Source organism: Mustela nigripes, chromosome 5 (genome assembly GCF_022355385.1).
Source record: "Mustela nigripes isolate SB6536 chromosome 5, MUSNIG.SB6536, whole genome shotgun sequence".
Classification (NCBI taxonomy): Eukaryota; Metazoa; Chordata; class Mammalia; order Carnivora; family Mustelidae; genus Mustela; species Mustela nigripes.
In genome coordinates this window covers 59,836,498-59,860,904 of record NC_081561.1, presented here as the reverse complement: position 1 = coordinate 59,860,904, position 24,407 = coordinate 59,836,498, and the positions used below count along the sequence as shown (strand labels likewise).

The following is a 24,407-nucleotide window of genomic DNA, read 5'->3' as shown; positions in this document are numbered from 1 at the left end:
AGGCATCCCCTGTGTTTGCCATTTTTTCAACAGTGGCCGGAACCCGAGAGCCGTGAGGCCCCTGCTATGTGGGATGGACTATATATATGTATGGAGAGGTGGGGAGTCCTTGGTCTTCTCAGGAGCGGAGGAGACATGGAGGCATGAAGACCAGGGCCCCAGACAGACCTTGTTCTCAGCTGGGAACTCGACATTCCAACCTAGAGTTGAGAGCAGACTGGGGCAGGGCCGACATTCAGCTGGCGTGCCCCAGCAAGCTGTTCCCTGTGGTAAACAGCTACTATTCCAGCACCTGGTCCCCATTACCCCCTCAGCCCTCTGTGTGCCTCTCTGGTCACCCCAGTCTCTTCCTGAGTCCCCTGGGTCTCCCCACAGTCCAGAACCTGTGGTGTTTATGGTGGTCTGGCCTCTGCCCCCAGCTTTATGTGAACCATAATGGGTGCTCAATATTTTGACCATCACTCTCAGTGGGGTGGTGGAGACCAGTCCCCATGGAGTTGACGGGGGCCAGGTCCTGGGACTTGGGGACACTGGCAGCAGACACGACAGTCCGGAACCTGGCCTACCTCACCTCTCCTGATGCTTCTAGCTGTGTTTCGGAAGGATAGAGGTCCAACGGAATGGGCTGACATCCAGGGAGATATAGGCAGGGCGACCTCTCCAGGGGACCCCAGGAGGTCATGGTTCATACAAGCTGTGCCCTCAGCAGGGCACGGCCTGGAATGAGGGATTGCTGAGACCTCTCCACGTGGGAAGGAGAAGCAAAGGATGAAGTCCTGGGCCCAGCAGCTGACCTGCTACAGATACATGCGACACCTCAGCCAGCCCCCCTCCCCGGCACTGCCTGGCTTCCCAGTGAGCCAGTCAACTCCTGGGGGCAGAAGCCCTACTTCCTCCAAAGGCATCTGGCTCAGTGCTGTGCCCCAGTGAAGGGATTCACTAGCCTTTGGAGAAATAGAAGGGGCACCGAGCTGTGAGTTCAAGAGATCTGAGTTTGGGTCTTGCCTCCAGGGAGGTATAGGGCTTTGGACAGCTCTGGGCCTCATTCTGCTCATCTGGCCAGGGATGGTATTTTCAAACTTCTTTAGTCGTGGAGTGTTTTCTTCAGAAGAAATCTCAAGAGAAACTCCAATCAATATGGCAGATAAAACCGGGTGTGTGGTGCCTACCTCCCCCACCTGCCCAGCCTCTTAGGGGCTCCCTAGGCTCCTAGGAACCGGGTCTGATGTTCTCCTGACATGGAGACCTCTTGACTCATTGTCTGCTTCGCTGATTTTCTTGAGGCTGTTAGGCCAAGCTGCTCCTGGGAGCTGTGGGGACCACTCCCTGTGGTAGGCCCTGCACTTCTAGGTCTGGGAAGGCAGGCAGGATGGTGGGGTGACTCCTCTCAGGGGACCAATCATTAACCGGCTTTATCTTTGTGAACCACACGGGCGGGGGGGGGCTGGATCATGGGCCAAGCTGTTGGTCCAGGCTCAGAGGGTCCCTGAGGGAGGTGGGAAGGGTCACTTCTTGCTAAGAGGCCGGGGGGCGCTTGGATACCTGCCTCTTTTTTTCCGCCCTAGGATTTCCCTGAAGGAACCTACAGTGTAGCCAACTCAGTGACAACCTGGTGATGCAATGGCTCTGAAGAAAGGCTAAAGAAGGGCCCAGGCCACATATCCTCCAGCCCTAGTCATCTATGCAAGCACTGTGTGATTCCTTCCCTCCTCTCTTCTTTCCTTCCTCCCTCCCTTCCTTCCCTCCATCTTCCCTTTTGTTTTTGTTTTTAATTTTTTTTTTTTTAAAGTTACAGAGAGATTGAGCATAAGCAGGGGGAGCAGCAGGCAGAGGGAGAATCAGGCGCCCTGCTGGGCAGGGAGCCCAATGTGGGACTGGATCCCAGGACCCTAGGATCATGACCTGAGCAGAAAGAAGGCAGACGCTTAACCCTTAACCTGCTGAGCCACCCAGGCATCCCTTGTTTTTGTTTTTGTTGTGTTTGTTTTTGTTTTTACAGAGGGATGGGATAAACCTATTTCTCTAATCCTTCTGTTTGCCTTTATGGAGATGGTAGTGAGTTGGCATTCTCTTGAGAGTTTACTCACTCCTGGGGGCAGGGACAGAGAAAGGGAAGGGTAGTAACATGCATATGACAATGTCCACTAGAGCTTTGCTTGTATTCATAGCCTCCATTTATCTTCTCACAACTCTGGGTGGTAAAGCACCCCAACTCCTATTTTACAGATGAGGAAATCAAGGATCAGGCAAATGATGAGATTTGTCCAAGTCTCCTGGCTTGGAAGTGGTGAACCAAGATGGAGTCCAGACTGTCCGGCTTTTTCCATCACACCATGTGGGTGTAGGGATGGGGCAGGGTAGCTGGTGAGGGCTTTTCACAATGAGGATTCACTAGGCCAGTGTCTTTTTATTTTTTATTTTTTTTAAAGCTTTTTTATTTATTTGAGAGAGACCACAAGTAGGCAGAGAGACAGGCAGAGAGAGGGAAGCAGGCTCCCCGCTGAGCAGGGAGCCCGATGCGGGACTCGATCCCAGACCCTGAGACCACGACCCGAGTAGAAAGCAGAGGCCCAACCCACTGAGCCACCCAGGTACCCTGCCACTGTCTTTTTAAAAAGGACAGAGGTTCTGGTCCCCTAGGTAAGAGAGAAAGCTGTTCTGACCTGCTGGGATTTGAGGGATTCCCTGGAACCACATCTCCCCTCCCCCACTTGGTGCCAGGGCCCCTGTTTTCATCCATCTTTGAGTTAAGCATTGTCCTCTCCAGAAGCCTTTTGAAATACACAGACCCCCGGAAGATGTGACATTTCCTATCAGTGATCTCAGCTGGAGTGTTTGATGGAGGGTTACAGAGCCTTAAAGTTTAGGGGGTGTAACCTCCTGCTCTTATCTAGGAGGATTCTGAGGTCCAAAAAGGGGACTGACTTGGCCAAGGTCACATGGCATGCAGCAGCCTTGACTCCTCCTCCCCCGCAACCTCCCAGTGCTGTTTCCAGGTTTCCACTTGTCTGTGATGGACAGATGGGAGACCAGACCTCTGGGCACCTATTGGGGGCTAGGGAAGGGACAAAGCTAAAGAAAACTTCTTTCTACTTTGTGCCCTGCTGCAGCTGAGTGGCCCTGTGCTTGTCATAGGCCGGTGTCCTCTGTCCTCTGCCTCTCTGCTTCCCTGCAAACAATAGTGGTGCTCACCAGCAAGCTGGACCTACGTCTGGTGTCTGCTTGTTTGTTTAAATTCTCTGGCAGAGACATCCTGTCCCAGAGGGCGGGGAAACCCACGTGGGGCTCACCCCCTGAGGGAGTAGCATTGTCCCTGTGGGCTTTGACTGGGAATGTTTCTGTAGAAGCCCTAATCCCCGGTCCTGCCTAACCTCAGAGTCTCTATCACCCCCAGAGGTGTGGTGGGCCTCAGAATCCTCCAGACCTTACTTCCCCTGCCTGTTTTTTAAAATCCCTTTCCATGCAGTGGGCAAAACTGCCTCTCTTCCCTCTATGCTCATGTGCCATCTCCTCTAGGAAACCTTCCTCTACCACCAGCAATCATGTGCCCCCCGCTCAGAGCTTCCATTTTCTGTTTACTGTTTGGTTCCTCTGGACAGAGAGCCCCTTCCACATTGTGGCAGCCCCTGGGCCGAGCCAACACAAGGCTCCTGGGCTGAGTTTAATACTTGCTTATGGTATAAATGTCCCGTGCTACCTCCTGCAGCAAACCCTTCTTGAGGCCCATCCCAGCCAGTCTGACTGCTCTGCCTTGGTACCCTCATAGCACCTTGGGCCTCTCTTTGGGCCGCTTTCCCACCTCACCTGTGGCTGTGTGTATACCTGTCCATGGGCGGCATTTTCACTCCTATCTTACAGACAAGGGAATCAGGGGGGTCAGAGAGGTTGAGTCACTTGCCCCAGGTCACTCAGCTAAAGAGTGGCAGCCAGGAATGCCACTTGGGTCCATTTGGATCCAAAGCCCCCATAGTGTTCACTGTCCTGTATCTCCTACAGCGTTGGCACGGTGCCTGGTGCCTGCTGGGCCTCGGGAAAGATCCACGGCTGGAACGAGGCTCAGCTCCCAGGCAGGGCCCAGGTCTGAAGGGAGAATACAGCTCTAGGACCCTAGCTACCACCTCTTCCCAGGACAGGGACTCCCTCCAAGACTCAGTGTGTGTGTGTGACCAGGGGCAGCAATGGGCAGGGGGGTGGTCAGACTTTGAGGGGTAGCCAAGACTGGGGATCTCAAGAAGTGAGCATGTCTGGGGCTGTCAGGGAGAAGCAATCCAGGGAGACAGCTCGGCTTTAGGGGATTAAACAGAGGTCTGTAAGGGCCAGGCAGAGACTCAGCTGATAAAGGACTAGGGTTGGCTCCCGCAGACAGCGACCCTGCCCTGCCCGTCTGCCCCTTCTCCTGCTTGTTCGCCATCCCTCTTCCCTCCCCTTTTCCTGCCGGGCTTCTCTGGGGGAGTCAGCCTCTAGTCTCATTACCAATCAGCATCTTTGCCCATCATTATCCCAAGTCAAAGATCCAGATCCAGATGGGGACTGGAAGCTGGCAGGAGGAAAAAGAGGCCCTTCTTCCTTGAGGGAGAGACCGGGGGTGGGGGGCGGGAGGCGGGGAAGTGTTGGCACCAGAGAGAGACAGAGACAGAGTAGGGAGAGATAGACCAGCAGCCAGGGACAGCGAATTGAAGGGAGCCAACCCAATTCTCTCTCCACCAATTCAGTGAGGTTTGTATTCCTGCCTTTCCAGTGGATCAGATCTGTGTCCAGCTAGGTGCCTGGGGTGTCAGGGGACTGTGTGAGGGAGGAGATCATTCTTCTCCACGGCAAAACCACCTGGAGAAATGCTAAGACAATGGCAAGAATGAGCCATTCTTTGGAGGGGCTCTGTCCCTTCCTCCATGGGTTTGGAGGTTAACCGCCCACACCCACACAGGCAAGGGCTTCCCTGAACATCCAAGTGATAGGTCATTAGGACAAGGAACAACTATTGCGCCTTGGGCCTGTTACTACTTCCTTTGTCTGGGGCCATGGCTGGCTCCTGGCTACCTTTCCCGCTCCTTACCCCCCACCCCCACCTTCTCCCCACTTCCCCCTCACCTGGAACACCTTCCCCTTCCTTGGCTCCTGTAGAACTGCTTCCGAGCCCTAAGCTGAGGGGGCCCTGGTCCTGAGTCCTCCGAGTGGGGTTGAGGATGCCCTTGGAGGGGACCATGACCCCTGTCCGGGGGATTAAGTCTGTGGGAGGAGAGGGTACTAGAGAGACACAATGTGGTCTTGTGATTGTTGATTGGTGTTCCCGATTCCACGTGCTTTCTGTCCCCTTTCTGGAAGACCCAGGTGTGTTGGGCTCTCAGTTTGATGGCAATATGGGCATTGGCTGGGTGTTATCTGTCAGGATAGTGTATTGTTGGGAAAGCCGGTGACACCACACTGGGCGATAGTGTCCAGAAGCAACTATCCTCGGAGGAGTTGCCAACAGCTTGTCTCTGAAATGAGGGGTAGGAGTGGGGGCAGAGCAAGATGCTCCAAAGTCTCTCAGGCCAGGATGCAATTCTGCTCCCTCCTTCCCTTGGTTCTGGGCCAAGCACACAGAGGGGGTAGCTGAGTAGGTAGCCAAGACACACCTTACTTAACACCACCGAGGGGGTTGTTTGGTTCAGGTTGGGGAAAGCCCTGGGGTTATAGCGGCAATTGACAGCCACCTTTCCTTGGAACCCCTCCACTCTCCTCTCAACTTCAGGATCTTTTCCTCTTTTGGCCTCTTGGGGGTCAAGCAAGGCTGAGTTGAGGAGGGATGCGGTGGAGGGGGCCAGCGTGAGCCCCTGCTCCTGCTGCTGGGAGCCTCAGTCCTCGCTCTGCCTGCTCCAGGGCAGGGATGGGGGGGGGGGGCTTACCAAAGTACCCACATCTTGGGCTCTGGTGGTGCTACATGCGGACCAGGTTGGAAGGAGGAGGTTTAATGGCTTTCCTTCCATCTCCCATGCAGCAGCTTGGAGCATGGAGCCTAGGTAAGAAGGCTTGCCTGGGAGGAGGGCCCCCTGAGCCAGCAAATAAACGTTTAGTAACTGGAAAAAGACCTTGTCCTTGCTGCTGGGGAGCTTGTCAGGTGGTACAGGCAGGACTGGAGGCATGGGTGATGCAAAGGGTAGAATGGGGTGGGGGGGGGCAGCCCCTCTGCTCATAGGAGCCTCAGGACGCCACTCCCGTGGAACTGGGCTCCTAAAGAGGTGACCTAGCACCCTCACCCAACCGCAGGGCCATGTGCCGAGGCAAGGGGTTGGCTGAGTAACCTTCCTGGATTGTTTGGGTCAATTTGGGGGAAATTGTGGCATTCCCGCTCTCGGCCCAGACACCCACAGAGGCTACATCAGTCCTGGGCCAGGCCCTGGCTGGATCTGGATGAAAAATGAGACTGGTTGGTCCCTCTCTTCCCTCAGGTATCAGAGCCCCCTCTTTGTTCCCTGGGGGAACCTGGGAGCTGCTGGGTCAAAGCCCAACCAGGAATTTTTCCAGGCTGGTTCCTATATCCAAGGGTGGGGTGGGGGCCTCGGGGAGCACTTAGGGAAGACCAGAGGAGTTGGGGAAAAGGGGGCTTTGAAGGGAGCCAGTGTGGGGTGGGGGGAATTGGGGGAAAGAGGAGAGAGGCTCCCAGTCAGTAGAAGTGGGCAAGGGACACTGGGGGGTCTAGAAGTCCTGAGGAGGAACCCCAATTCTGTTCAGAAGATGAGCTGAGAGGCTGGGCTGGGGCTGATAGAAAGAAGCTTTGGCCCCCAGCCTCCTGGGAGCTCTGGGCAGCTGGCCTACAGACGTTCCTTAGTGTTGGTGAGTAGGTTTGAATCATCACTCAGGCCCTGGCCTCCATCCGCCCCCACCAGCCCCCTGGCCTCAGTTCCCTGGCAACATCTGGGGGGTGGGGGTAGAGCAGGAACAAGGGCTTCTGTCTGCCGGGCTGCCTCTCCCTTTGGGCTCTGCCAGACTCCACAGTGCATACGTGGGCTCCAACAGGTCCTCTTCCCTCTGGGCCACTGACTAACCCAGAACCACACGGCTTCCCATTTTCAGTCTTACAAACCTGGTGCCAAATAATTTCCCCCAAGGAAGCTTCCCTGGACACTTCCCAAAGGACCCCAGTCACCCCAGTCCTTTGGCTGTAGCTCACTCTGATGTCAGCAGGCCAGATAGGCACATTGTCCACACGGATACGTCATGCCTCCTGTGCCCAGCATCGGGCTCTCTGCCCGTGGGTCGATTCGAGTCCCAAACATGCCTCTGTTTGGGAGGTCAGAAATGGGATCGGGGTTAGTCTCCCTCCACCCTCTTCCCAGAGCCCATTCCCTCTTTGAGCCCGAGCTGGGGGTGTGCAGGCAGTAGTCACTAGGGGGCGCTCGGCTACCACAGGGAAGCTGGGTGAACTTGGGAAAGCGGCGTCTGAGTGAGAGCGAGGACGCGTGTGTGTGTCAGTGTGCGTGTGTGTTGTGTGTGTGTGGGGGGGCGGACTGAGAGTGCTGGAGTGGGGAGAAGACCAGGGGTCACGCCCTGGTCTGCCCGCCCAGAGCCCCCCCTCCCTCCAATATTCCCAGTAAAGAAGGAATAGCTCCCTAGCCCTGTCCGCACATAACCTCACTTCCCTGTACCCTTCCCCCCAAAACGGCGCGGGCGTGTGTGTGTCTGGGCAAAGCGGGGCTGGGCAATTTTCAGGCTGTGGACCTAGGTGGGGGTCGAGCTTCCCCTTCACTGGCCGGGGGAGGGGGGCAGGCTTTGCTACACGTCCCCCGGGAAGGCCCAAGGGGCGTGCGGAGCGGTCGGAGAGGCTAAGACACTGGGCCTGACCCCGCCCCAGGGCGTGCCAAAGGCGGGGCTTAGCCTATTTTAAGCGGCCGCTAGTGGTAGGGAGCGCAGAGGCTTGGGGCAGGCTGCTAGGAGGCCGCGGCGCGGGGGGCGAGTGCAACCGGCGGCAGCGGCGCTGGGTCGCGAGGCGCAGCGGCGAGGCGGACGAACCGGCGGGGTCACCGGCCAGGGGTCTCCGCACTGGAATTTGATATTCATTTTTCCAGGGTTTACCCTCCTCTTTTTTTCTTCAGCAATTTAAAAATCCACATTCTTTCCCGTTTTAATTTATTTTTTGCTTCCCATTCCCCGCTAAAATCGGGCCGACCGTTTGGGGAGATCGCTCCTTTACTTCCCCCAATCACTTCGGATTTTGGAAACCTGCAGAGAGAAGAAAGAGGTAGCAAGAGCTCCAGAAGAGAAGTCGAGGAAGAGAGAGAGAGACGGGGTCAGAGAGCGCGCGCGGGCGAAGCGAGCAACGACAGGGACAGGGTCAAAGTGAGTGACCTGCTTTTGGGGGTGACCGCCAGAGCGCGGCGTGAGCCCTCCCCCTCGGGATCCCGCATCGGACCAGCAGCGCTGACGGACAGACAGACAGACACCGCCCCCCGCCCCAACTCCCACCTCCTCCCCGGCGGGCGGCCGAGGGTGGACGCGGCGACGAGCCGCGGGCAAGAGCCGGAGCCCGCGCCTGGAGGCGGGGTGGAGGGGGTCGGGGTTCGCGGCGTTGCAGTGAAACTTTTCGTCCAACTTCTGGGTTGTTCCCGCTCCGGAGGAGCCGTGGTCCGTGCCGGGGCAGCCGAGCCGAGCGGAACCGGGAGAAGTGCTAGCTCGGGCCGGGAGGAGCCGCAGTCGGAGGAGGGGGAGGAGGAAGAAGAAGAGAAGGAGGCGAGGGGGCCGCGGTGGCGACTTGGAGCTCGGAAGCCGGGCTCATGGACGGGTGAGGCGGCTGTGTGCGCAGACAGTGCTCCAGCCGCGCGCGCGCCCCAGGCCCTGGCCCGGGCCTCGGCTTCAGGAGGAAGAGGAGACCGCCTAGGCGCCGAAGAGAGCGGGCCGCCCCGCAGCCCGAGCCGGAGAGGGAGCGCGAGCCGCGCCGGCTCCGGCCGGGCCTCCGAAACCATGAACTTTCTGCTCTCTTGGGTGCATTGGAGCCTTGCCTTGCTGCTCTACCTCCACCATGCCAAGGTAAGCGGCCGTGCCCACCAGGCGTCGCGGGCCGCTGCGAGCGCCTCTCCCGGCTGGGGACGTGCGTGCGAGCGCGCGCGTGGGGGCTCCGTACCCCACGCGGGTCCTTGGGCACTGGGCGCGTGGCTTCCCCCTCGATCCTCGTACATTTAGGGGGAGGGGGCGCGCGCTAGGTGGGAGGGCACCGGGATAGAATCTCACCGCCCACGCGGGCCCTGCCCACCCACCAGAGTCACCGCACGTACGATCTGGGCCGACCAGCGGAGGGCGGGAGCCAGAGGAGGAGGCCGAGGGGGCTGGGCTTGCGCTGCCGCGGGCAGCTGAAGTTTGCTCCTGGCCGCTGGTCCCGGACAAACTGGAAGTCCGGGCAGCGGGGGCGGGAGCCGGAGCCCAGTGGACAGGGGGGTGCCCGGACCTTGGACCGAGGGAGGGCAGAGAGCGTGGAGGGGGCAGGGCGCGGGCGAGAGAGAGGGGGCTTGCTGTCATTGGCGCTCGATCTCTTAGGCCCTCGCCACGAGTTTGAGAAAAGTTTCGGGGTGGATTGCCGAGGGGACCCCCGGTCTCCGCCGGGCCACCTGCGCGGAGGCACCCCCGCCCGTTCCCGCTCGCGGCCAGCTCGGTGCCCGCCCTCCCCCGCCCGGCCGGGCGCGCGCGGCGCGGAGCCGATTACATCAGCCCGGGCCTGGCCGGCCGCGTGTTCCCCGAGCCTCGGCGGCCCCGAGCGGGGAGACCCGGGCGGCGAGCGGCGCCCCTCCCCCCACCGGCCCTCCGCGGGAAGGTGACCTCTCGAGGTATCCCTAGCCGGGGGACGCGGAGAGCCACCCCATACGTCTTTTCCACTGTCCCCAGCCCCTAGTCCCTTCCTGTGCTGGGACGGATTTCTTGATGCCCTTTCCCCATTTCCTCCCTGACGCGGAGAGAAACCCCTGCCACCCTTTTATTTTTTACTCCCCTCTGCTGAGAAGACCCATGTAACCCCTCTCCGACCCCAGAGGCCAGGGACAGAATGATCGCTGTCAGAGGTCAGGTTGCAGGGGTCCACCCTGGTGCTTTGTCAGACTACCTAAAGTCCCCACTTGGTGACAGTCTGCTTTGCTCCCCTCCCCCACACTTCCGAGCCGTGCTTTAGCTTTTATGGGGGTGGCCTAAGGTAGGAATGAAAAGAGTGTCATTACCCCACTTTACACTTTTTGGGAAAATGGGTTAAAATTTGCTGTAACATGGGCATTGTCGGACCAGCTTCCCCCCCGCCCCCCACCCCTTTTGGAAGGAGCTCTTCTAGCCTTGCAAACACACTTTGTCCTGGTGAAATGGGGTGTCCAAGCAGGAGCAGGTGGTTTTTTGGAACTCTAAAACTTGCCCACCCAACTCGCTTCTCAGAACCACCTAAGGGGTCCTTGACACTTTTCCCTTACACCTTCCTGGGTCACAGAGACTCCCCTTGGAGAGAGGCAGAGAGAAAGAAATGGGCTGGGGTCCCTGCTGCACCCTGGGTGCCTCAGACCCTGGCACAAAGGCCTTGGCTCCAGGCCTCCTAGTTGGGGGGGGAGGGAGAGGGGGAGGAGTGGCGGCCTGGCCACAGTGTGACCTTCAGAGGCCCCCAGAGAAGGGCACCTGGCTCCTCCCTGCCCAGAACAGCCCCTCCCAGTGCCCCCTGGCCTTGGAGGGGGTTAAATTTCTGTCCCCCTTCCTCCTGGGGGCCCAGGAGGAGTGGAGGGCACAGGGAGAATGTGGGCAGAAGGAAACCAGGGGGTATCCCGGAGATGGGCCAGGAGCTAAGGTGGAGACCCTGGGGGTCCCTGAGGGAGCTGTTGTGGGAGGCTGCCCAGCTGGGATCCTGGAAACTGTTATCTGACCTTGCCCCTGGGGAAAGACTCGGAGATCCAGGGTGCATTGGGGGTGTGTGGGAAGGAGACAGTTTGTCAGTAGGGTCTGCAGTTCCACAGGCTGGTGTACGTCTCTGCTGCTTGGGATACGTCCCCAAAGAAGGGCAGGTGGGGTGGGCAGCTGGTGAGAATCGGAGGCCCTCTGGAAGGGTGGGGAGAAGCCTTTGCCTTCTCAGAGCTGTCAGGTCCACATGGTTGGGCATGTTGACCTTCACAGCTTCTGGGGAGGGGAGGAATGATCTGGTGGGGGTAGGGAGGGATGGCTAGGGCTAGGGGAGGCCTCAAGGCTGGGTAGTGCAGGGGGCCCCCTAGGGGCTGGGCAGTGCTAAGGCATAAAGACTTTGCTGGTTGCATTGGAGGAAAAGTGCCGAGCTAGGTGAGAGGGACTCTGGACCCCAACCCCCCTCAGTGTGAGAGGGAGAAGAAACCAGGGAACAAGGTGGGAGTGTGAGGCTCCGGGCTTTGGAGGTACATTCTGACTGCCGGAGGTCTGTGTGCTGGGAGAAATGGGGCTCTGCCCTCCCCCAGGGCTTCCTCCCTGGTTTTCCCTTCTAGGCAACCTGTGGCTTTGCTGAATATACCTGAGAAGGTTTGCTGAAAACTCCGGAGAGCAGAGGAGTTTGGATGGGGGAGGGTGGTTGGCACCCTTCGTTCCTCTGCACCCTCCTCCTTCCCCAGCACCAGCTCACCCTGGTATTTGTCATGTCAGCAGGAGAAGGTCACCATGTTGTTTTTCTCGCCCCCAGTCCTTCCTTCCTGCTCCATTCCAAATTTGTCCTCCTGTTTGACCTTACTACTTACCCGTGGCTTTGGACCAGGGAGTCAGGGGGGCTGAGAATATTCACTGAACTCAGCAGTGGGCCAGTGAGGGGCGGGGAGGGAAATGTGGGGAAGGGGTGGGGACCCAGGCAGCACAGCATTCTGGTATTTTCCTCCTGTGTTTCCAGTTCTCTGCCCTCCCCCATGCCCCCCATAGTGGGTCATTCTTTCTCTTCTGTCCGAACTGGAACTCACAGGGGACAGTGGGCATGCTCTCTGCTCTGGGGAGCCGGGCAGGTGCCTTGTTCTTCTCAGAAGCCTCAGAGAAGCTAGAGGCTGCTGGTCAGGCATGTGGCTGGGCCTCTCCATCCCTGCTCATGCCCGTGCCTTGCTCTTTGTTTTGTCCTCAGTGGTCCCAGGCTGCACCCATGGCAGAAGGAGAGCACAAACCCCACGAAGGTGAGTCCCTCTGGCCCTTGGAGGGGTATCCCTCTCCCCAGGGGAGGGGTGGGGAGGCCCGATCCCTTTCTTTCAAGTCTGTGGCCATGGGTCGGGGGAAGGGGTGTAGAAATGGGGATCAAGAAGGGAAGAGGGGAGCACCGTGAGAGTCACCCTTCATTTAGGAGGACTCTCTTTCCTACTCAGGTCTCTGTTAGAAATAGAACTTGCTGTCTTTTCCTTCTGGTCTTTCCAGTAAAATTTTATTTGGAGAGGGAGCAGTGAGCACAGGTCAGAAAGACAGTGTTCAAAGATCCCAGGTGTCGCAGGAGGTGTCCCTTGTCCCACCTGCCCGGAGGGGAGGATGGATAGACTATGTCATGTCTCATCCAGCCCAGCCTTGTCATACCTGTGGGGTCTGTGTGGAGTGGGCTGTGCCCCTGGCTGTCCAGCAGATTGGCTGTGCGTGCGCTGGAGGTCCAGAGGGCCCAACTTTCTGAGAACCCCCGCCCCCAAAGCCTGTATTCCTTTGGGGGTGGAAAGAAGGCCCTGCTGTCTCCCTCTGCCCTCTGGGTGGGATAGGTTTGGGTGCTGTGAACTTCCCTCCTGGGCCAGCAGAGGGCTGGCTATAGCTCCCAGGTGCCCCGCCCCCTGCCCAACTAAGAGTCAGCCTGCCTTTTGTTCCTGTGGTTTGGAGTAGGGATCCTCCCATTTCTCTAGGGAAGCCCTGGCTCTCCCCCCTCACTGAATGTGGCCTCTGCTCCAGCCTGGGGAGAGAAGTGCCTGATGCCACTCCCCCAACTCCCCACCTCTGAGGTGGGAAGGCCCCCCAGGTCTTCCTCCCGGCCAGTTCTCCAGCCCCAAACCCACTGTGGCCCAGGGTGGTGGCCAGGGGTGGTGTTGGCACTCCCTGGGCAGGGGTGATGTCCAGCTAGTTCCATCTCCCTCTTCACTCAGGAGCTCTTTCCTTGGCCCAGGGCCTGGCTTCCCAGCCACTCCACAGCCTGTGGCCCCCAGAGGCTCCTGGCTGCCAGTGGGCACCCACCCCCCATCAGCCTCCCGGTGGTCTCTGTGTTCTGGGAGAGGCAAGACAAATGGTCTTTGTTTCCTGGGGACAAGATTGTCTTCAAGAAGTAAGGAAAAGCAAGAAAGCTTGTTGTGGGAGTTGATGCATGTCCATGGCCTGGGCAGAAGTTGGCCGGCTTTCTTTGGGGGTGGTGGCTGGGGTCTGAAGGGGATGGGTGAAGTTGCTCCCTCGACCTCTCTCCTGTGGCCCTTGAGGATTCCAGGGAGCTTTTCCAAGGAATCCCTAGTCTGTGACTTTTTACCCTCAGCTACCAGCTGCCACAGTCCAGAGCAGACCTTCCTGCTTTCTTCCTGTTCTGGTTGGGGCCACAAAGCCTGGGCCATCTCTGTTCCAAACCATGATGAAGTGTCAGGTCAAGATTTCTTTCTTCCTTTTTTTTTTTTTTTTCCCTAAGATTTTATTAATTTATTTGACAGAGATCACAAGTAGGCAGAGAAGCAGACGGGGGGTGAGGTGGGGGAGAAGCTGGCTCCCCGCCCAGCAGAGAGCCCAGTGCAAGGGCTCGATCCCAGGACCCTGCTATCATGACCTGAGCTGAAGGCAGAGGCTTAACCCACTGAGCCACCAGGCACGCCTAGGTCAGGATTTCTTGATTAGTCATCTTCTTTGATATGGACTTGGCTTAGAAAAGGGCTTCTTCAGATCCCTGATCTCATCTGTTCTGATGGTTCTTGACCTTAACCCTTTTGAGGTTGGAGGAGAATTCTGTGTCTGTTGTCTGCAGAGGGGTAGTAGATCTCAGACAGGGCCAGGGACTGGCTGGGAGCCCCTTCCTCCTCCCTTGCTATTTGCACACCTGTGGCCCTCCCCTCCCTGCCCTTCAGCTCCCCCAGTTCTCAACCTCCCTGTTATATAGATAACACCCAGGTTCATCTTCCTTTACCCTCTGAAGGGATGAGGAGGCTCAGCCACAGTCCCTGGGGAAAGGCAGGCCAGGGGGTTGTGCTTCAGATGACTTGGGGGTAAGGTTCCAAGCCTTGTGTTATCTGGGCTGAGAAAGAGCACCTGTTCTCGGGGCTGGAAATGGGATACAAACCCCCACATTTTCAGTCTCAGTTTCAGTGTCTTTAAGGATCTGCCCAGCCCACTTACATGGATGTGCAGTCTGAGGGCCAGAGAGGGGAGGGACTGGCCCAAGGTCACACACCAAGTCATGGCCAGAGCCGGGACTTCTTCACAGCCTGGATGCCACTTCTTCCTCCCGTGTGGGGTAGCCGGGGGAGCATTTCAGGGAAAGGATTACTTTGTGGTAATAGGGTGTGTGTGTGTGTGTGTGTGTGATGGAGAGTGACAGGCTGGGCCACAACTGGGAGCCATCATTCCAGGTCCTGAGTATATCTGTTCTCCAGGACCCCGCCCCTGTGGCCTAGAATTACCCCTTCATGCTCCAGTGCACCGCAGGCTCCATGGCCAGCCTGGGAAGCTGTCTTTACCCTGCTCTCCCTCCAGATCAGCTTCTAGAAGTGCTCTGCAGCTGCAACGGCAGCAGCACCGTTTTTTCCATGATGCAAGCAGTTTGCCCTCTGGGGCGGGCGGGGTTATTGGGGCTGGCTAGGCCTGCAGAGTGCCCACCGGCTGCCACCTGCTGATTCCAGGCAGGCCTGACCCCTGTGCTGATGCTCACTGCCTCCCCAGCCGGTGTCTGGGGAGGGGTCTGGCAGGTGGCAAAGTGCTCCCCCCACCATGCTTCCACATAATTTGTCCTGGGAAGGCTTTGATCAGAGCTGTTCGGAAGTGTGGGCCTGGGGCAAGTTCCTCAGCCCCTCCGAACCTCCAGGTCCCCCTTTGTAAAATGGGGTTTCTACTGGAACCTCATACTATTTGCCATGAAAACCAGGGGTGACAGCACACAATGCCCACCTTATGATAAGTCCTCGTTCAGCGGTTGTTGGTATGGTGGTTCGTGTGGCAGAAGTTGTAGGGAAATGGGGAGTAGGTTTGCCAAGCTGGCTCTTCCTCCTTTCATGGAAAATTTAGATCACCCCTCCCCCCCAACCCTGACAAGTATACTCGTCCTCAGACTGTGCCCTGGCGTCAAGGTTGGCCCACGAATTGGCTTGGTGGTCATGGCGAGGCAGTGGGTCAGATATGGCAGACCATCTTCCTCAGAACCCCGACAGCCTCATGTGATCACTTTGGAATCATCAGTGCCCATGGTGGAAAGCTTAGGGAAGGATGTCAGGCACACAACTGGAGGGACTTCAGCTAGAGTGTGGGAAGAGCTGGTACCCCAGTAGGGGTACAGGAACCCCATGGGGTTGCCCTCTGAAGCTCGGGGGAGATAGGGGCCGGCCATCTCCTGTGTGACCAGCGGGGCTCACATGTCACCCCATCCCATGCAGTGGTGAAGTTCATGGATGTCTACCAGCGCAGCTACTGCCGTCCCATTGAGACCCTGGTGGACATCTTCCAGGAGTACCCTGACGAGATCGAGTACATCTTCAAGCCATCCTGCGTGCCCCTGATGCGGTGTGGGGGCTGTTGTAATGATGAGGGCCTGGAGTGCGTGCCCACTGAGGAGTTCAACATCACTATGCAGGTGGGCATCTGTGGGGAGTGGGGGTGGGGGTGGGACGGGGGCAGGAGGCAGCAGGGGTTAGACTTTGGAACAGGTGCTCCCTGGCCTTTTCCTGGGCAGCTCTTTTTTTTTTTTTTTAAAGATTTTATTTATTTATTTGTCAGAGAGAGAGCGAGCGAGAGCGAGCACAGGCAGACAGAGTGGAAGACAGAGTCAGAGGGAGAAGCAGGCTCCCTGCAGAGCAAGGAGCCCGATGTGGGACTCGATCCCAGGACGCTGGGATCATGACCTGAGCCGAAGGCAGCTGCTTAACCAACTGAGCCACCCAGGCGTCCCTCCTGGGCAGCTCTTGAGAGGAGAGCCAGACTTGCCTTGCTCAGCTCCTGTCCCTAAGTCAGTTACAGCAAGGTGTGGGGAGTCTTGCCCGTTTGCGTTAAAAGATGCCTGCATTTTCTGGTTTGGGGTTCCCCATAAGTCCCTGCTGCCTCCTCCTCCCCCCTGACCTTTGCCCTGGGCTCAGGAGGGGCTTATACCTGTGACAGGTACCCCTCTCCTCTTCTCTTGGAGGAAGAGGGCACCTCTCCTTGAGGGCTCTGTTTGGGGTGCTGGATGAGCCTGGCGAATGGAGAGTGTTCAAAGGACATCGTTTGCTGCTGCCCAGGGACAGGGCACATCTCAGGCCGGACAGGGTGGGAGGGAGCTCTGAGACCCCAGGGAAGGTAGCTCTTGGGTAGCAACTAAGGGTCAGGGTGAGGCCTAGAGGGGCTAACAGGAGGGGAGGGGCGGGGACTGGCAAGAACCCAGGACTCACATTCCCAGCCTGGCCAACCCGTGCAGCCACGCCTGCCCCCAGGAAGAGCGGGGGCTCCTTGAGGTCAGCAGGGTCCGGGGAGTCAGGGGAGTGGGGGTGGGCCTGAGGCTCTTTCTGGTAGAGCCCCAGGTCCCTCCTCCCTCTGCCCCCACCCCTGCTCTGTAGAACCCCTTGGTGCTAAGTGGCAAGAGCCACGGGGTGTCCCATCTGGGTATGGCTGGCTGGGTCACTGACTCTGTGATCTGCTTCCTTTCCCTCTAGATTATGCGGATCAAACCTCATCAAGGCCAGCACATAGGGGAGATGAGTTTCCTACAGCACAGCAAATGTGAATGCAGGTGAGGACAGAGGCATGGATTGGCTCGTTCAGCAGACAGTGGGAGGGCTAAGCATGTTCCACTTGTTAGACGTTTTTCCATTGCAACTGTGGAAACTTGGGCATTTTAATTTTACTCCATGGTGCCTCAGTCTCTACATCTGTCAAATGGGCACAACCATAGGATGTCTCTCATAATGTTGTTGGAAGGTTTGAGTTATGTAAAGGGATTAAAACTGCATTGATGTGTCATGAATAATATGTTACTACCTTTGTCAGCTTCACCGTCTGAATCCTTCTCTGTTTTGTTCTTTTCTTTTTCTCTGCCCACTTCAGACCAAAGAAAGATAGAGCAAGGCAAGAAAAGTAAGTGGCCATGACTTTAGCTCCTCTCCCTCTCCTTGGCCGGTTATCTTGGTTGGGGCTCTTGGCTTCCTCTCTCAGGGGGTCTGATGGCTTCACTGGGTCAGGGAGTTGGCCTCACAAAGACCTGTGGTGGCAGGAGGGGGTTGGAGCAAACTCGAGGATTATGTCTCTAGGATTAGGGGCAAAACCCCAGTCTGGAGCCTGGAGCTTCCTGTAGGAGAGACCACACGTTCCAGGTCTCCAGGTTCTTCCTGGCTGGGACTTGCAGTTTTGGTGTGCTGGGGGGCCATGTGGACTCGGCTTCCCCGGCCTGCTCTAGTCTCCCATCACGCACAGCGGGGAGAGGGAGCAGGTAGCAAAGAGGCCAGCTTCTGTGTGTCAGAGGGGACGGCCTCTCACAGTGGTTGCTCTGGTGGTGTGATTGGACTTGGGGGCCGGCTGAGATGTTTTCTGGGTGATGCCCTGTAGGAGGAGGGTGGGTCAGAGCCACTCAGCCCTCCCTGGCCAGAGAGAAATGAGTTGACAGTTGGTCATTTTCTGAGTCTTCTAGTTGTTCTGTGTGGAGGGCTGGGTCAGGATGGAGCAGGAGGGCAAGTCTGGGGGCAGTGGGCCTTTGAGACCTGGTGAGCAAAGGGGACTAGCCTGCAGGGAAAGAGAATGAGAGAGAGCAACTGTGCCCTTTCCTCCCCTCCCTCACCATCCCGTCTGCCCCTAAAACTCTGGGGATTCCGAAACTCTGGGGCCTCAACCCCTTCCCTCTTCCCTGAGTCCCCAACTTCCAGGATTGCTGTTGCTCCCAGAGCAGTGATTTCGGAGACTAGGCTCAGAGAAGGAGAGAGAGAGAGAGAGAGAGGAGAATGAGTGTGTATTTGTGTGTATAGATCTCCTGCCTTCCCAGTGCTTTCTTCTAGGGGAGCTGTTCTGCCCCTCGCCTCAGTCCCTTCCCCCTCATTTCTTCCCCCATGGCAGACACTCTGGGCACCCTCTGGCCTGGCAGGTGTGGAGAGTGCTGGTTCCCTTGAGGGGAACAGGCTTCAGCCTGCCCCCCCTTGCCCATTTCCCAAATGTCTGCTTTGCCCACAGGGAGAGTGGGGGGCTCGCCTGGGCTCGGAAGAGAGTCTGGTGAGATGGTGTAGCAGGCTTTGACAGGCTGGGGAGAGGACTTCCTGCCAAGTAACGCCCAGGCCCCTCCTCCTGTGCCTCCCTAACTCCCACCCCACCCTACCGCCTGCCTGGGGCTCTGAGGACACCCATCCCCGCCTCTCGGCCCAGGTTATAGCTGGGCAGGCTGGCGCCTTTCACGTGCCGCCCCTGGGTCTGTGCCAGCTCCCAGGGTAGCTGCTCTCCCACACCAGGATCTGCGGAGGCAGGGCCCTGAGGGACCCCTTTGCTAGTGCACTTGGAAATGAAGGCAGAAGGTACCTGGAGCACAGCCTGGGCCCTGACTCCTACCCCCATCAAGTCAGTCTCTCCAAACTCTTAGCCCCCTGCCCGACCTTCAGGGTCAAACCTGCCCAGGGTTGCTGGCCCCAGAGCCTGCCGACAGGTCCTTGCCTGGGACCAGGAGCTGCCACGAGTATCCAGGCCTTTGGGTCCTGTGTCCTCCACCCAGCCTCTGCTCCCAAAACAGAGCATTGCTGGAGGCTGGACTGGCCTCCCCAGGGAGGCCAAAGGGAGAAGAAGGAGCCATGGCATGCCTGCTGCCCAGCCTGCGTGTGCGCGCGCGCGCGCGTGTGTGTGTGTGTGTGCATATGCAGGCCCTTTCCTGGAGCCCGCTGGCCTCCGATGCTTTGTTCCAGGGAGTGCGTCCCAAACCCTGCCCTCCTTGTTGCTTCTTTTCCTTTCCCCTTCCCCCTTGCTCTCTCTTTGTCTGTCTCTGTTTTTTTATTTTCCAGAAAATCAATTCGAGGAAAGGGAAAGGGGCAAAAAAGAAAGCGCAAGAAATCCCGGTATAAACCCTGGAGCGTGTACGTGGTGCCTCCGCTGTCTCATTGCCTGGAGCCTCCCCGGCCCCCAGTCAGACTCCTGCCGGCGGGACCCCTAACCTTGCCCCCCCGGCCTCCCCCCAGCTCTCCTCCGCCTCTCCCCGCAGTGGCTCTCTCTCACTCTCACTCCACTAATTGGCACCAGTGGCTAGACTTGGTGGTGGCGTGGCTGGTCCAGGGTTCGGATGGGTGGGCAGGCGGGCAGAGTGGTCCCGGAGGATTCGGGGGGAGGGGGGAACTCTGGCTTGGCTGGGCACCGCCTTTCCCTCACCCACTGGGCACTGGTGGCGGGCCCATTTGGCACAGGTGCCAGGCACGGGTGCCTTCTCACTCAACTGGTTTCCACTGCTCTTGGGCTTGCACACTTGTCTGGAAGCTGAGGGTGGTGGGGTGGGCAGACGTGGCGCAAGGAAGGGGCGCGAATGACACGAGGCAGCCTGTCGTCAGCTGAAAGAGAAGCCGGGTGGGGTCAGGCACTGCACGGCAGCCCATCCTTGTGGACCTGGGGCTTCTGGAGGGGAGCCCTGTAATGCGGCCAACCCACGGCACCCACGGGAACCTCCTTGTAGGTTTGGAGGCTCTTCCTCTGGGTTGGAGGCTGTGGTGGGCCCTTCGGCCACTGGTGGCCTGGCTGTGGATGCTGCCTCTAGGCTTGGCCTGCCATGGTGCCCTCCTTCAGCCTGCCTTTGGTGGAGGGGCCCAGGCCCGATCCCTGGCACAGGGAAGGTGGCCCGGATTGCTGTCCCCAGCAGGTGAAGAGTCAAGGTGTGCTCTTTCTGGGGTGGTAGCTGTTGGGGCCTTGTGGCCCAAGACTTGTATTTGTCCCCAGGGGATAGCACCCCCCTTACGGGGGCCCTCTCCTTGCACTCTCTGCCCATCTGTGCCTGCCTCTTCCTGCAGGCAGGCTTCCTAGCCAGTGCTGCCTCTTTTCGCTGCTCTCTCCGTCTTCCGCTGCAGCCCTTGGATCCTTCCAGGGCATGGAAGGGCAGGGGGACCAGTGAGCTGGGGGGTGGTGCAGCTGCGGACTGTTAGGGGGTGTTGCATGGTTTTTTGTTTTTTGTTTTTTTTCTCTTTTTCTCTCTCTCTGCTGACGCTCTAGCTTAGATGTCTTTCCTTTTGCCTTTTTGCAGTCCCTGTGGGCCTTGCTCAGAGCGGAGAAAACATTTGTTTGTACAAGATCCGCAGACGTGTAAATGTTCCTGCAAAAACACAGACTCGCGTTGCAAGGCGAGGCAGCTTGAGTTAAACGAACGTACTTGCAGGTTGGTTCCCAGAGGGCGAGGGAGTCAGAGAGGGGCTTCACACAGAGATGGGGAGAGAGAGAGAGAGAGAGAGATGGTGCGCACACGCACCCAAGGGGGCCAGCTGCTTGCTCGGCTTCTAGCTGCCTGCCTGGTGACTGACTGCTGCCTTCTGTGCTCGAGAGGCCCCTGCAGGAGGTGGCAGGCGCTGGCCTGGCCTGGTGGGGCCTCTTCAGACGTTGTCCTGGTTGCCTGAGGGGGTAGCCTGGTGTGGCTTCATGTGACGGTGTGGACGCAGGCTAAGTGTCGTGTCCTGTGGTCCCGCGGTGTCCTGTGGTGGCTGTTGGTCCTGATGTGGTTACTACTACCCTGCTACTAATACGGAGGGCCTTTCTTGGTCTGAGGGGGTGCTGCCATCTACAAATTGCAGAGGCTCTTGGGGGCCTTGCCACCACCCTCTGAAGTCTGTACTGCTGGGCTTCTCATCCCCTCAGTGTCTTTCATGGGGCAGGGGTGAGGCCCTCTGAAACTGGGATCCTAGGAGAGTTAACCTGTAATACGTTCTTGTCACGATGACAACCCCAAACAGCCCACATTAGTTCCAGATGCCTCCAGGATGGGCGGGTCAGGAGCGCCCCATGGGAGGGCCTGGCTTTTGTTCGCCGGGGGGGGGGGGGGGACCTTCCAGGCAACTGTAGCTCTGTCCTTGGAGCACAATGGGGACCTAGAAAGTGTCCAGCATGTAAGCAAATGCATGGCTGAGTTCAGGGGGTAAGGTCAGGAGCACAGAGCCGTGACAGGTTGGCTGGCAATCTTTTGAAGACTTTGGTGGTGTTTATACCAGTCTGGCTGTTGCTCCAAGGCTGGGAGGGCCAGCCTGAGTGTCACTCAGGGGGGCTTCTATGGGGATGCCTGCGCAGGGTTGGGGTCCACCCAGCCATTCCAGATGCTCCATTAACAAAGTCTTTGAAATGTGACTGCCTTCCCCACCCCCCCGTGTTCCTGTGGCTGTGGATGTTCATGGGGTACCGGGGATGAGGCCGTGGGGCTTTGGTGCAGCCTTCTGTCTGTCTCGGAGGTACATGAAGACAGGAAGTAAAAGTGAGTGCTAGCCTTGGGGCTCTGCCTAACTCTAGGGCCCAGTGAGGGGTCTCCACATGCCCTAGGGGTTTTGGGGAAAGTGAGGGCTTTATCATTTTAGGATTTCTGTGGGGATTATTCTGCAGAGAGACTGTCTGGGATGGGGTGTGGGAAGTGACCTGGGGCTAATGGAAGTTATGCTAACCTCCAGTGACCTCCCCCATATGTGGGGGTTTCAGGACCCCAAGTTGGGGCTTAGGATGCCATTACCGGGCTCTGAGAAGGGCAGGAACTATTCCAAACTCTCATAGTGGAGAAGGGCAAAGGCCATCAGTGCCAGGGGTCGGGACCTGACACGAAAGCTCTCGGCATCCCCTCTGGGTGGGCAGGAGCAGTGCAGGAAATGATCCCGTCTTCCCCAGTGTCAGTCACACAGCTGCCTGGTACCTGGTGCCCGCTGTGGCCAGCGTGCCCAAGAAATGAGGCCCAGAGGGAGGGCATGGTAAAGGGAGATGTGTCCCTCAGCGCCTCGCCGGCGCCCCCTCCCTTTCAGCTGGCCCTAGCCCCCGTCAGGGTGCTTTCCGCACTGTCTCCCACCAGCCAGCCCCACAGAGGAGGCAGAGTCGAAGCACATCTCTCTGTGGGCACTCTTCGCTGACTAACTCAGCCTAACTCTGGTCCCCATCAGCTCTTAAATGTCAAGGAGGGACTTTTGAGTGTGGATTCATTTGTTGCCTCTGATGACATGTCCCTGTGTCCTTGTGCTGTCTCAACTAGACTATAAGCTCTAGAGGGCAGAGGGGTGCCCTGGACGCAAGGGCTGGCTTTCCCCTTACGCTGGGCTCCTCGAGGCAGCACGGTGCTTTGGCCGGGGACTCGGAGCTCCTGGGATGGGGAGGCTGCCTGCCTCACCACTGCGTCCCCACGGCCGGCCCTGACCCCAGCCTCTGTTTCCCATCTCCCGCAGATGTGACAAGCCCAGGCGGTGAGCCGGGCTGGAAGAAGGAGCCTCCCTCAGGGTTTCGGGAACCAGACCTCTCACCGGGAAAGCCTGATTCAGAACACTACAGAAACCACGCCGCCACCACCACCACAGCAACCATCGCCGCTGTCACCAGAACAATCCTTAATCCAGAAACCTGACATGAAGGAAGAGGAGACTCTGCGCAGAGCACTTTGGGTCCGGAGGGCGCGACTCCGGCAGAAGCATTCCCGGGCAGGTGACCAAGCACGGTCCCTCTTGGAATTGGATCGCCATTTTATTTTCTTGCTGCTAAATCACCGAGCCCGGAAGATTAGAGAGTTTTATTTCTGGGATTCCTGTAGACACACCCACCCACATACATACATTTATATATATATATAATATATATATATATTATATATATATAAAAATAAATATATATATTTTATATATATAAAATATATATATTCTCTTTTTTTAAATTAACATTGCTAATGTTATTGGTGTCTTCACTGGATGTATTTGACTGCTGTGGACTTGAGTTGGAAGGAGAATGCCCCTACCCAGATCCCAACAGGGAAGAGGATGGGAGGGGAGACTCTGGCATGATCTTGCAATCCTACTCTTAGGAAGGCCAGGGTCCCCTTCCCTGCCCAGGAACGTGCGTGGCCAGGGCACGGGGGCAACTTTGGCCTGCTTTTGGGAACACCGACAAACCCAGCCCTGGCCCCAAGTCAAATGGGCAGACAGCAGGTACAGGGATGAGGACACTGGTTCTGACCAGGAGTTTGGGGAGCCTCCGGACACTACTGTACTTTGGGGATCCTCTCCGCCTGCTGCACAGGCATCTTGCCTCCAGGGGCACTGCCTGGAAGATTCAGGAGACTGGGCAACCTTCACCGGCTCTTCGCTTGCTCCCTAGAGGCCCAGGGCACTGCCCGCAGAAGTCTTGGCGAAAAGAAGAGAGACATTGGTGGGGAAAGGGTCTCCTGGCGGCAGCTTGTCCTCCAAAGGAGGGGACTCCTGCCTTGGCCTTCTCCTAGTTCCCCTTCCCTGGTGCAGCCCTGGAGGGCCTGATGTCCTCAGACCATTGAAACCACTAGTTCTGTCCCCCCAGGAGACCTGGCTGTGTGTGTGTGAGTGGTTCACCCCTCCCCTGTCCCCAGACCCCACCCTTCCCGCGGCACAGAGAGACAGGGCAGGATCCACGTGCCCACCACGGAGGCAGAGAAAGTGTTTTATATACGGTACTTATTTAATATTCCTTTTTAATTAGAAATTAAAACAGTTAATTTAATTAAAGAGTAGGGTTTTTTTCAGTATTCTTGGTTAATATTTAATTTCAACTATTTATGAGATGTATTCTCTCTCTTGCTCTCTCTTGCGCTTACTTGTACTGGTCTTTGTGTTTTAAAATTCATGTTTCCAATCTCTAGCTCCCCGATGGGTGACAGTCACTAGGTTGTCCTGAACAGATATTTAATTTTGCTAACACTCAGCTCTGCCCTCCCATTTCCCTTGGCTCCCCACCACACATTCCTTTGAAATAAGGTTTCAGTATACATCTACATACTATATATATATTTGGCAACTTGCGTTTGTGTGTGTGTGTGTGTATATATATATATATATATGTTTATGTATATATGTGATTCTGATAAAATAGACATTGCTATTCTGTTTTTTATATGTAAAAACAAAACAAGAAAAAATAGAGAATTCTACATACTAAATCTCTCTCCTTTTTTAATTTTAATATTTGTTATCATTTATTTATTGGTGCTACTGTTTATCCGTAATAATTGTGGGGGAAAAAGATATTAACATCACATCTTTGTCTCTAGTACAGTTTTTCGAGATATTCCGTAGTACATATTTATTTTTAAACAACAACAAAGAAATACAGATATATCTTAAAAAAAGCATTTTGTATTAAAGAATTTAATTCTGATC

At 57.1% G+C, this 24,407-nt stretch overlaps 1 protein-coding gene across 1 annotated transcript; it reads left to right on the top strand.

Moving 5' to 3' along the window:
• The first annotated feature begins 768 nt into the window (after positions 1-768).
• On the top strand, positions 769-22,833 carry VEGFA (vascular endothelial growth factor A). The gene is made up of 9 exons (XM_059401556.1): positions 769-855; positions 7,912-9,003; positions 12,059-12,107; positions 15,516-15,712; positions 16,764-16,840; positions 17,155-17,184; positions 19,080-19,151; positions 20,300-20,431; positions 22,458-22,833. The coding sequence occupies exons 1-9, from the start codon at positions 769-771 to the stop codon at positions 22,477-22,479; spliced, it is 1,758 nt and encodes a 585-aa protein (XP_059257539.1). The 3' UTR covers positions 22,480-22,833.
• The last annotated feature ends 1,574 nt before the right edge of the window (positions 22,834-24,407 follow it).